This window comes from Eptesicus fuscus, chromosome 24 (assembly GCF_027574615.1).
Source record: "Eptesicus fuscus isolate TK198812 chromosome 24, DD_ASM_mEF_20220401, whole genome shotgun sequence".
Lineage (NCBI taxonomy): Eukaryota > Metazoa > Chordata > Mammalia > Chiroptera > Vespertilionidae > Eptesicus > Eptesicus fuscus.
In genome coordinates, this window is record NC_072496.1 from 12,340,341 (window position 1) to 12,353,240 (window position 12,900).

Below are 12,900 nucleotides of genomic sequence, written 5' to 3' on the forward strand. Positions count from 1 at the left end.
CCTTTCTAATGCTGCGACCCTTTAATACAGTTCCTCTTAGGTTCTACAGCAGCGGTTCTCAACCTGTGGTTCTCGAGAACCGCTAGCAGGGTCGCCTAAGACCATCAGAAAACACAGATATTTACATTGCGATTCATTAACAGTAGCAAAATTACAGTTATGAAGTAGCAACGAAAATAATTCTATGGTTGGGGGTCACCACAACATGAACTGTATTGTTCATGGCTTATGTAATGTTCACCTGCATCAGAGAAAGTGCAGAAATCTGAAGCACTATAGACACCCTCCTTTCAGACTAATAACCGCCAGCAGTCTTTCAGGGCTGACCAGCCTGCTGCTAACCCCATAACCCCGCGTAACTAATACACAGTAGATTCTGGCTGCTGTCTACTAGGATGATGGGAGAGACACTGAGTATCTTCCTCGGGATATGCTAAGTCTATAGAATTGCCCCGAGTAGCTCGTCTAAAGCTTATTCCAAAAAGAAGACGAGGTTAGTCTGGCGTGGCTTCTTGAGGAAGCCTTGTTGGGGCTCCTACAATATTTGTTCTCTTCTGTAAGGGCTCATAATTCCCTTCATAATAAACAGATTTAGGCTCATGCCAGGAGTCAAAATCAAACTTACTGATCTATAGCTTTTTAACAATCTGTACCTTTAAAATTGGAGGTATCATCTTCTTGTCTCTGGTATTTTGGGGCCCTCAACTATTTTACTGACACTTTTTTGAGTAATGGGCATTAAATCCTATGAGAGTGGAACTGTTCAGACCGTGATTTCATTGAACTTACTTAAGACTCCTTACTGCTATCGCTGTGTCTCAGCCACCGAGATTTCATTGAACTTAAGACTCCTTACTGCTGTCGCTGTGTCTCAGCCTATCTCGGGCTGCAGCCTTTGTATTGCTTTGTCTTTGATCTAATGCCACAGGATACGTTTGCCATGCAGCAAATTAGGGCCCCTTAGCAAATGACTTCTGGCTCCTGACAATCACATAGATGGTGTGTATAAGTAGCTGCTGATTTTACTGGGACATTTTTTAAATTAAACATTAAATTAATTACATATTGACATGTAAATTCCCTTAAAACAGTTTTTTGATTTGTTTCTTTACATTCAAAATGAAGTCCTTAGTATAATGAGTATATAGCTGTACAAAATTACGTCCTGAAATTTTGGTTTGGGTAATTTCACATAAAATTGTACAAATAATTGACATTAAAGCATTCTAACTTGTGAAATTGTAAAACACAGCCAAGAAAAAAAAAATTATCCTTGGATTTTCTTCTCTGGTGCATAGTTTTTTTTAAAAAAAAAAAGACTGTCCTTTAGGACAAAGGAACATGGACTGTGAAGCTAAAGCCGAGTCTTGAACTGCATGCGGACAAACATTGACTCACGGTCACTCTGCTTTTATTTAGAGGGGCTGTCCGAAGATGATCTGTTGAGTCAGTATTCTCTCTCATTTGCAAAGAAGACCAAGGAAGATGGCTGTGAAGGTAGGACATCATCGGACTCTTCCAAAATGCCGCTGCCTGACCTGGTGGATGGCACTACCATTAAAAAAACCTTAGGCACGCCACCTACGACAAGAAATAAATTTGCAGCATTTTTGCAGAGAAAAAATCAAGAAAGTGGTGCTGTTGTGGTTCCTGGGACCAGAAGCAGGTATGGCTACATCTCTAGGATGCTGGGTGTCTGTGGTGGTCTGTACTGCATTGACGTGTGCTTTAATGCTCTCAGGTAAGCAGCGAGTCTAGTTGGGGAAGGTGGAGAACCCGACTTAACAATTACAGTTTTTATTGCCTGAATTCAGACCTGAACGCACAGCTTTTCCCTTGAACTTCTGCTGCTTTTTGTATTAGAAAAATTCTGGTGTTTTTTTTTTTTAATATATTTTATTGATTTTTCACAGAGAGGAAGAGAGAGGGATAGAGAGTTAGAAACATCGATGAGAGAGAAACATCGATCAGCTGCCTCCTGCACACCCCCCACTGGGGATGTGCCCGCAACCAAGATACATGCCCTTGACCGGAATCGAACCTGGGACCCTTGAGTCCGCAGGCCGACGCTCTATCCACTGAGCCAAACCGGCTTCGGCAGAAAAATTCTGTTTTTTGAGGCAGTCCCTACGTCTTTGTTTCTACTTTCTTAGTTTCTTTACAAACTAAGTACATTTTGCAAAGTATTACTAGAAGTATATTTAAATACTGATGAATATAAGGCTCTAATATTAATTGAGAACTTGATACGATACTAGGTGTTGGGTTACAAGAGTGAGAGACGTAGATTTTATTCTTGAGAAGCTTGTAGTGTAGTTGGAAAAATAGGTCCATAAACAAAATCCTTTCAGCCCATGTGGTAAGTGCAGTGATAGAGGCGTGCATAAAATTATTTATTTATGAGATTTTATTTTAAAAAGAAACTGAGCCATATTCTGAATCTTATCACCTTGCGAGGAAACTAAAATACTTATGCATTCTTTCCGTTGTTTTTTCTGTTAGGTTTTTTTGCAATTCTCTGGATTCTATGGACTTTGTAGCAAAGAAGGCAAGCCCCCAACCTCTAGATGAAACTTCGGTCACAGATAAAAAGACCAATCTCAATGAATCAGACTGTCTAGATGATAAGAAAGTGGTTGATCTCAATGAATCAGATTGTCTTCTAGATGATAAAGTGGTTGATCTAAATGAATCAAATTGTCTAGAGAGCAAGAAGCTGGTTGATCTAAATGAATCAAATTGTCTAGAGAGCAAGATGCTGGTTGAACTAAATCAATCAGATTGTCTGGAGGGCAAGAAGCTGGTTGATCTCAATGAATCCGATTGTCTAGAGAGCAAGAAGCTGGTTGATCTCAATGAATCAGATTGTCTAGAGAGCAAGAAGCTGGTTGATCTCAATGAATCAGATTGTCTAGAGAGCAAGAAGCTGGTTGATCTCAATGAATCAGATTGTCTAGAGAGCAAGAAGCTGGTTGATCTAAATGAATCAGATTGTCTAGAGAGCAAGAAGCTGGTTGATCTCAATGAATCAGATTGTCTAGAGAGCAAGAAGCTGGTTGACCTGAATCAATCAGATTGTCTGGAGGGCAAGAAGCTGGTTGAGAGGAATGTAGCACACAATCCAAGTGATCGGACTCCAGATGGTGGAGCTGTGGTTGCTGGTGAAGAGTCTCAGTCTTTTAAGACCATCGGATTCACAAGGACCATCTCACCACCCCCTTTGGGGACACTGAGAAGTTGTTTTAGCTGGTCTGGAAGTCTTGGAGATTTTTCAAGAACTCCGAGCCCCTCTCCGAGTACAGCATTGCATCAGTTCCGGAGAAAGGGGGACTCGCCCAGCTCTCTGCCTGAGAGTAAGGTGTCCAATGTGTCTCAGGTCAAGAGTGATGAGTCGGGTGATGAAGCGGATCCTGTACGTGAACTGAGTTGGTGCTCACAGTCTCAGGGGAGTGCGGAATTCTCCCCACACAGCTTAAGTGCATCGAAACTTCCTCAGCCTTCCAGTAAGGATTTCAGCCCAGAGGTAAGCCACACGAAACCTTTGTTTTCAAATTTATATATAAAGCAAAATAGGGTGATTATCCTACAGTTGAGAAGAGTTTGCCTACATGATCGGAATAATTGGGTGTCTTAATTTTCATTCTAGATATTACTGTGTAGACAATTTACATTTCATTCACCTGAAGAACTTCTCCATGTCTTTCCTATTTTAAACTCGTATCCATTTAATCTAAATAGTACATTTTTTTAATCACTGTGTGTTCCACTGATAGATGCCTCAAGTTGTGGAGTAGTTAAGACCTACGCAGAATGATAAGCTACGAAATGAAAAGTTGTTATAAATTTAATATTTATTCCTTAATATACTCTTGAATTCAGAGAACATTTTAAATCTTCTAAGGAGATGGGCCTATTAATGTGATGGTGTCCACCTTAAGTGTTAGTACTTCAGAAATATCTTTTCATTTACTCTTATTCTTTTTTTTTTTTTTGGCATATTTATTTTATTTGTTGTTTTTTTTGGGTGGTTTTTTTTTTTAATTTTTTTTATTAACATATTATATGTGTACATATCTTACCATTGCCCCCCACTATCCCACTCCCATACATGCCCTCACCCCCCAATGTTTTGCATCCGTTGGTTTTTCTTCTATGCATGCATACAAGTCCTTTGGTTGATCTCTTATCTCCCCCTGCTCTTATTCTTGCTAAACTTCTCCTTTAAAACAAAACACAAACAAGTGATTTTATGTTATTTTGTTTTAAATTAATAAAAGCATTCTAGCCATTTTTTAATTTATAAAATACCTTTTAATTTGACTTAAAATCAAAACCCTAAATAAGTATTCATAAGACCCAGTGACATATTTTAAAATGACAGATAGCTTTTTTCAAATCTGAGTTATGTCATCATACTTCAAAATCTCAATTTGAGATACCGAAAATAGCATAGCAATATAAGATACTTCATTTTATATCTACTGACTATAATTACCACGTTGTGAGAACAATTGTAGACTCGGTGGTATTTGACAGAATTTCGATGTGTGATAATCCTGAATTGTGGACAGCATCTAACCCATCAATGTAGCTTCTATTTACCTTAAGTTCCTAAAGGAAATGTGGTATTGGACTCCAAGAGAAGAACTAAGTTAAAATGTGGGGACAGGCTGTTTTGCCTGTGGTTTACGTGGGAGGGTGTGCCGCCCCAAATGCTGGGCTGTTTTATGGCTTTCTTTTCACGTTGGTTCCTCCAGGCTGGGCTGGAAGACTCTGTTTCCTTGAACTTGCGCCTCCATTTCAATGTCATCTTTTTCATTTTTCAGTTCACGCTGCATTTTTTTCTCGGCACCATGGGAGTGCAGCTACAGGTGCTAACTCTTGAACGTCTTTCATAAAAACACCATGTACCGCCGGCTGGTGTTGCTGAGAGGAGGAGTGTCGGCCGGGAGGTCACAGCTAGATTCCCGGTCGGGACACGTGCCAGGTTGTGGGCTCGGTCCCCAGCAGGAGGCAGCCAATCAATGCTTCTCTCCCATCTTTGATGTTTCTCTCTCTCCCTCTCTGAAATCAATGCAAATATATTTTTTTAAAAACACCATCTATTTGTGAGGATACTTTTAAGTCTGCTGAGCTCCTTGGGGACATTTTTTGCCCTTTTTCCAGTGGATGTCTGTGTAACTTACTTTGTAAGCTTTAGCCATGTTTTACTAAGAAGCCTTATTCCAGCTCACAGCCTGTGGGCCAGTCATGCCGACAGAACTGGCCGCTCTTGGGTCTTCCGGGCTAAACAGCAACATGAATCCTCTTCCCTCCGCCAAAAGCCCAGCTGACCGGAAATGATTCTTCTTTCTTTTTTTTTTTAATATATATTTTATTGATTTTTTTACAGAGAGGAAGGGAGAAGGAGTTAGAAACATCGATGAGAGAGAAACATCGATCAGCTGCCTCCTGCACATCTCCTACTGGGGATGTCCCCGCAACCAAGGTACATGCCCTTGACCGGAATCGAACCTGGGACCTTTGAGTCCGCAGGCCGACTCTCTATCCACTAAGCCAAACCGGTTTTGGCTGGAAATGATTCTTTAACATCTTCTGCTTCAGATGCAGTAAATTCCTGTTAGGATAAATGAGTTGTTAATGAGAGCTGTGTAATCAGTGTTTGATTCAGAAACTGTTTCAGAGCCACTGTGCCCCGGGGCTTCGTTCGGATATGGGAGGGAGACTCCGTGTGGTTCCCTGAGGTCAGCAGCCAGCTGGTCTGCGGGTGTGAGCCCAGTGGCCCCGTCGGAGGTGAAGTAATCTTGGGATCTTACTCGTGATCTTTAAGAAATTGTTTAGCCCAGTGCCGCACTCCTGTTAGCGCTGAGTGGAGAATATTAGAGTTTCTGTAAGTTACAGTCCATATTAATGCAGTATTTGTCACTTTGTTTTTTTAAGTATACAATAATACTATGTAGAATCCCAAGATAAATATTAAAAGGAAACCCTCATGAAAAATGCAGAAATGTAAAGTCTTCTAAATTTCCCCTCATGGTCCTTTTTTTAATTTTTAAAAAAATATATATTTGATTTCTTAAAGAGAGGAAGGGAGGGAGATAGTTAGAAACATCGGTAAGAGAGAAACATCCATCAGCTGCCTCCTGCACATCCCCCTACTGGGGATGTGCCTGCAACCCAGGTACATGCCCTTGACCGGAATCGAACCTGGGACCCTTCAGTCCGCAGGCTGGCGCTCTATCCACTGAGCCAAACTGGTCAGGGCCTCATTGTCCTTTTTATTTGGCGTTAGTGGGGATCCAGATTTTTCTGTCTGTAGGAAAGTCTTACGTGACGGGATTGGGAGCAGCGGGTAGGCCTTAGCGTCATTGCCAAAGCTGTGCATTCCAGATAGTATGACCCTACTTCTTGAAAGTAGATGGCTTTTGTCTCTTTAATGTTGAACACGTTACACAGTTAGCAGATGTAGAACTACCCTGGTTCAGCGTGTTGTGGCTGGTAATCTAGGAAACTTAGGCAGGCTTGTGTAGGAGGCAGCTTGTGTAGGAGGCAGCTTGTGTTATCTGAACTTTAGTATTTGGGCCGGCTTCTGAAACGATGCAGAGACGCCTTCCGTTTCAAATGTGTTCTCTCCAGCTCACGCACCTTGCTCGTTCCTTTACTGCATCTTGAGGTGAAACTGGCAAACCTCATTCTTTCCACATTAGGTCCATTTTCTTTTACTCTACCTCGAGTTTCTTATACTTTTCTGGGGGGAAAAAAACCCAAAACATCATATTTATGCTGATTTTCTCATTTTGTTTTATGTTTTGTTGAATTTTGGTTAGTTGTCATATATAAATTCCATAGTAAAAATCTAATTTTATTTTATTTTTTGATCTGGGGGATCTAGGAATCTGATTGCAATTTTAAGTCACTTGGTAATCAAGGTAATCAGAAACCCAAGCTACATGTATCTCATTTTTCAAAAAAAGACACGCTTCTGAGAAACAAGGTAAAACATTTATTTATTTATTTCATGTCACAAGCAGCGCATGATTGTTACCAAAAAATGAGAAGTATAAAGCACAATTAAAATTTTAAATGCCTATATTTTTATTTACACAAAAATGTCTACTTCCAAACAAACCTTCTAGGATCCTGTTTGTGCTTGATTGTGGGCGTTTCAGTTGTGAGACCTGCTGTTTCCTTGCGGCAGAAAGGTCTGTTTTCCATGTGCTAATTTAGCATTTGTCTGTAATGACTGCAGTCACCTGCCTTGTCACAGCGCAGGTACGCTCTGAGAAAGGCGTCATTTCTGTGAAAGTCTAGTGAGATGTATAATCAGATATTTAGGGGAGACTGAATTGCCCTGCCATTTCTGGAAAGCAGTTTGAAAGAATTCAAATTAATTAACCCGGTAAGTGCATTCCAGAACTTGAACCTAAGGAAATAGAGTTTTACAAGAACATTTACTTGTGTATTGGTCGGAGTGGTGAAAATTGGAGATAAAAGACAAATTATTAAATACATTCTTGGTTTTAGGTCTTAGCTGGTAGGAATAAAGGTGAATTTCTTTGTTTTCCATGTTTTTCTGTAGTGAACATATTTACTTTTTAAAGCATAAACACTTTAAATATTTCAACAGTCTTCATATCCATCTGAAAGGTTTCCATCTCATACTATAAAATATAATCTCAAATATATTAAAACATTACTATAAAATAGCAAATATAAGACTTTAACATCGTTGAATAGGAGAGGCTTTTCAATCATATCATGACTTTGAAAAGGAAAAAGTATCTTATTAACATGGTGTTTTTGTTTGCTTTATAATACTTAAAAATATTCATGCACATGTGTATGTTTATATAATTATAGTAAAATGTCTGGAAATACCAAAATTATTTGCAGTAACTGATAGGACTAGAAATGTAGACAGTACTTTCCCGAAGGAGTTATGTCCAGACATTAATCCATCATCTTTTGTTGTTATTCTTGCTGTCAGAGATTCTCTTTGTCGGGGTTTTAACTGTCACTCCTGGTTCAGGGAAAACTCCGATGCACCTTCCCTCTCAGTCCAGTTTCATCATCTTATCACGAAGCAGTGCATCTCAGAATAAAATCATATTATTTTTCTCATCTAGTTTCAAAATCTTAAGAGTTGTCCTTTTTCTTTATAACTGCCAGCTCAGTCCGTCTGCGGCAGGGGATGAAGTAAACCACCAAACTTGGTCCTTCACAAGTGGTGACGTTTCTTTGTCCTGCGTCTTGATCTCTCCGTCACCCCTCCCCCGGGATTTCCCCTCTCCTCTGTGAGTCTTTTCCTCCTTCATACGCCGTCCGCGGCTTCATCAGCTCTCTCCTCCTCACTTGTTCTCTATGTCTCACTGTGGCTATCCTGAAAAACACCACCACTTCAATGGCCCCATAGTTCATCCAATAAAAATCAACCCTTTGGTGTAAATAACCTGTCCATAGAGATCTGCTTAAGTAAATTACGGCACATTTATACAGCGGAGGACCAGGCAACCCATTCAACACAAAAGTAAGTTTTATGTGTGAAGCGGGAAAATCTCCAAGATACATTATTAGGTAAAATCAAGATATGTTAAGTGAGAAAAACAAAGTACGCAATAGTGTGTATTATGCTGCCGTGTGTGTGTGTGTGTTTCTGCTGTTTTGGTTACTCATGGTCAACTATAGTCTGAAAATATTAAATGGAAAATTACAGAAATGTATAATTCATAAATTTTAAGTTGCATGCCATGTTCTATTTCATGTCTCCATCCCGCCCGGAATGTTAATTCTTTGTCCAGTGTATGCACGCTGTAACACCACCCACCCATTAGGTGCTTAGTAGCCATCTCTGTTAGGAGACCAGCGGCTGTTACCTCAGTGATTGGGTTCAAGTCGCCCTTATTTTACTTAATGATGTCTGTCCCCAAAGCGCGGCAGTAGTGACGCTGCTACTGAATTGCTAGACCGCCATTCCGATCGCTAAGAGAAGCTGTGAAGTGAAGCGGTGAATGTTCTCGGCTCAGATAGGAAGAAAACACTGTGTGCTGAGGTTGCTCAGATCCAGGATAAAAACAAGTGTTCTGTTGTGAATTTGTGCGTGTTTTGCTGTCACACCTCAAACTGCACACGTTATAGCTGCAGGCTGTGTAGGGCTTAGTGTACGTGGGAAAGGTGTTGAGCTTTATCATGGGTGTGTGTGTGTGTGTAGGAAACAGCATAGCATTCATAGTTAGGTGCTGTCCACAGTTGCAGGCATCCACTGGGGGTCTTTTTTTTTTTTTTTAATCATTGATTTTTTTACAGAGAGGAAGGGAGAGGGATAGTTAGAAACATCGATGAGAGAGAAACATCGATCAGCTGCCTCCTGCACACCTCCCTACTGGGGATGTGCCTGCAACCAAGGTACATGCCCTTGACCGGAATCGAACCTGGGACCTTTCAGTCCACAGGCCGACGCTCTATCCACTGAGCCAAACCGGTTAGGGCCACTGGGGGTCTTGAAACAGATCCCCACAAATAAGGGGGGGGAAACGACTGTAAATGGATTCAGACAGCAATTGCCTAGAGCAGTGGTGAGCCGCAGTTTGCCGCTCTGTTGACTAATGAGTTTGCCGACCACTGACTGTCACATCCTACCCTTGACCTCTTTGCACACAATATGCCACAATTGCCTAACCCTCACAGCTTCCAACTACACAGTAACATTTAGTCTAGCAGTGGTCGGCAAACTCATTAGTCAACAGAGCGGCAAACCACAGCTCGCAAGCCGCATGTGGCTCACGAGCCGCGGTTTGCCGACCACTGGCCTAGAGGCAATGAAGGAGTAAGGCAGAGCTCACTTAATTCTTGAGTTTAAGTGCCAGGTGCTACGTGTATTAACTGGTTAAAATTACAATTTCTGTAGTACATATTTATAAATGGCACATTTTTACATATTACCTATGTTATTTTTCTGTTCCGGAGTATAAAGGATAGCTTGAAATTAACTAAAGGTGGTTGCTTTAACAAAAGAGTATTAAAACGCATTTATTCTTCAGGTCCCTGGGCTGTATAAATCCAGTTCTCTGGACAGTCTCTCTACAACCAGGATCAAACCTCTAGTGCCTGCCAGAGTCAGTGGACTGAGCAGGAGGCCAGCCAGAGGCCAGAAGAGGAAACATCACAACGCCGAGAACAGGCCGGGAATGCAGATCAAGATCAATGAGCTCTGGAAGAACTTTGGATTTAAAAAGTGAGTTGTCTTGTTTCTTTGAAATAGGGTAAATTTTTTCCCCTGTAATTTCAACCCTTCTCCCAAGTCTTTCTGTTCCCATATGAGTCAGTTTCTTTTTCTCTTACCTATTTCCTCTATAACTGTATTTAACTGCAATTTCTGTGCCTTCTTTTAGTGAGAAGATGGCAAACTGATAAAAACCTCAGTTCTCAGTCGGCTTTGGGGGTCTCTCTCGTTAAGCAAATCACATGACTTGTCCTGGCCTGAGTGTCTCAAGTTTCTTTCCTTCTCTCTCAGGATTGTAATGAGAACAAGGTTAAGACATGGGGTTTGGGCCCTAGCTGGTTTGGCTCAATGGATAGAGCGTCAGCCTGCAGACTGAAGGGTCCCAGGTTCGATTCCGGCCAAGGGCACATGCCTGGGTTGCGGGCTCGATCCCCAGTAGCGGGCATGCAGGAGGCAGCCAACCAATGATTCTCTCTCATCATTGATGTTTTGATGTTTCTATCTCTCTCTCTCTCTCTAAAATTAAATATAAAAAAAAAAAAGACACGGGGTTTGGGAAGGTAATGGTGCTTCTGGGTTTAATGCACTTTATTTCCTTAAATTATCACATCTAAAATGGGAGGAGCTCTAGCCGGTGTGGCTCAGCGGAGAGAGCATCAGCCTGTGGACTGAAGGGTCCCGGGTTCAATTCTGGTCAGGGGCACATGCCTTGGTTGCAGGCTCCTCCCCAGCCTGGGCCCTGGTCAGTGCATGCGGGAGGCAACCAATTGATGTGTCTCTATCTCTCCCTCTCCCACTCTCTTAAAAAATAACTTTTAAAAGATGAATTGGCCAGATTTCTAATGTATGTGGCAAACATGGTTTTAAATGAGTTGACCCTGTATATATCTACAATACTTCTGTTAGATTACAAGATTAACTACAGAGTAACATTGATTTATAACTCACTTATTTTCTTTTTAAATCTTTATTGAGAGTATTACAGATGTCCCCCTTTTTTCCCCAATTGCCCCCCTCCACCCAGTTCCTGCCCCACCCCAGGCCTTTACTACCCTACTGTCCGTGTTTAAAGGTAAGATCTTTGGTTATCTCTTCCCTACCCACTCCCCCTTCCCTCTGAGATTCATCAGTCCCCTCCATGCTTCTATGCCTTTGATTATATTTTTATATTTTATTCATCAGGTTTCTTATTCATTTTGATTTTTAGATTAGATTGCTGATAAAATATATGAAAAATATATATCTTTTTCTTCCTGCTTCCTTCCCTGAATTTTGGCCGCTTCCCCGTGTTTGTTGCTATGTCTCCTAGAATCGGGAGAGTGACCTTGTGTAGAGGTCCTATGGCTCAGCCTCCCCAGTCACCTGAGCTGGGGGCACGCTAGGTGCGCCCCGTGTGTGCACAGTCTTGTAGTTGAGCCTGGATGGCTGTTGGTGTCACTGGGAGGAGCTGACCCCAGGCCAGGCTGTGAGGACCAGCTGCAGTGGAGAGCTGCTGGGCAGGAAACACCCCTATGCAGCAGGACTTGCTCCAGTGGGGCTTTGGTGCTCACTGCGTCTGCCTCTGAGTGTGGCGCATGTGGATGTGTAGAGCTGTAATCTGCTATGGTCTGAAGCTGTCCACTGGGTGCACTGGCTCTAGGGAGGTGCAAAGTCGACCACTGCCTAGGGCCACCCAGCAGGGACTACAGAGAGATCTGCTATTTGCTGTTTGTATTGGGCTTAGCGATGCAAGCCCAGCTGTGAAACAAGGCTGGCTGGTGCTGGGTCTTGGGCCTTTTTTTAAAAATATATTTTATTGATTTTTACAGAGAGTTAGAAACATCAATGAGAGAGAAGCATCGATCACCTACTGGGGATGTGCCCGCAACCAATGTACATGTCCTTGACCAGAATCAAACCTGGGACCCTTCAGTCCCCAGGCCGACCTTCTGTCCAGTGAGCCAAACCAGCCAAGGGTGGGTCTTGGGCCTTTTGTTAGGTTTGACACCAGCTGCTGCTTGTTTGCATTTGGAAAAGCAGCTACAAACAGCTTGGGTGAGACTGCATATTGGATGGGTTGGGGTCTCAGGGTATCCCCAAGGCAGAGCAAACAGTGTGCTGATTGAGACTCAGATATGGCTGCCAGTCACCCTGTGACGGGAGGTCCCAGCACAGGAACAGTGGCCACTGTGAACACCCCTGTCTGGGAGAAAGCCGCCCCCGAGTTCCTGCCACGATGCCAGACAATCCCCATGTGAGCCTGGTTCCCCGGCGCTGGAGCTTGGGAGAAGTAGGACCCTGTAAGTGTGCGCACGAGCCCTTTAAGGGGAACGGCTGGGATCCCAGCAGTCTCCTTGTCACTTAGCCACATCCCCCTGCTTCTTACAGCCAGGACAACTCTGGAACCCTAGGCCGGGACCCCTTGCTCCTCACTGGCAGCCTCTGTAGAGACGTCTGCCTCCCAATTAAAAACAACACGACGGCACACGTGGCTGTTGGACCAGCCTGCTCCGCCCTCCTACCAGTCTCTGCGCTTTCTTCATTTCTCTAGTTGCAGGGCTTCTGTTCAGCCAGCGTTCAGGCAGTTCTGCATGACGGTTCTGTATTGTAGTTGTCATTTTGATGTGGTTGTAGGAGGCTGCGAGTACAGGCGTTTACCTATGCAGCCATCTTGGTTCGCTCTTCATTCATTTTCTTGTTCT

General features: G+C 42.6%; 1 protein-coding gene across 1 annotated transcript in view; it reads left to right on the forward strand.

Moving 5' to 3' along the window:
• The window catches only part of EXO1 (exonuclease 1), a 31,535-nt gene that overhangs the window by 16,894 nt on the left and 1,741 nt on the right, over positions 1 to 12,900 (forward strand). Inside the window, exons 9-13 of the mRNA XM_054713001.1 lie at positions 1,420 to 1,666; positions 2,503 to 2,615; positions 3,075 to 3,523; positions 6,893 to 6,994; positions 10,038 to 10,231. Coding sequence (XP_054568976.1) covers positions 1,420 to 1,666; positions 2,503 to 2,615; positions 3,075 to 3,523; positions 6,893 to 6,994; positions 10,038 to 10,231 — 1,105 coding nt within the window. The remainder of the gene's footprint in view (positions 1 to 1,419; positions 1,667 to 2,502; positions 2,616 to 3,074; positions 3,524 to 6,892; positions 6,995 to 10,037; positions 10,232 to 12,900) is intronic.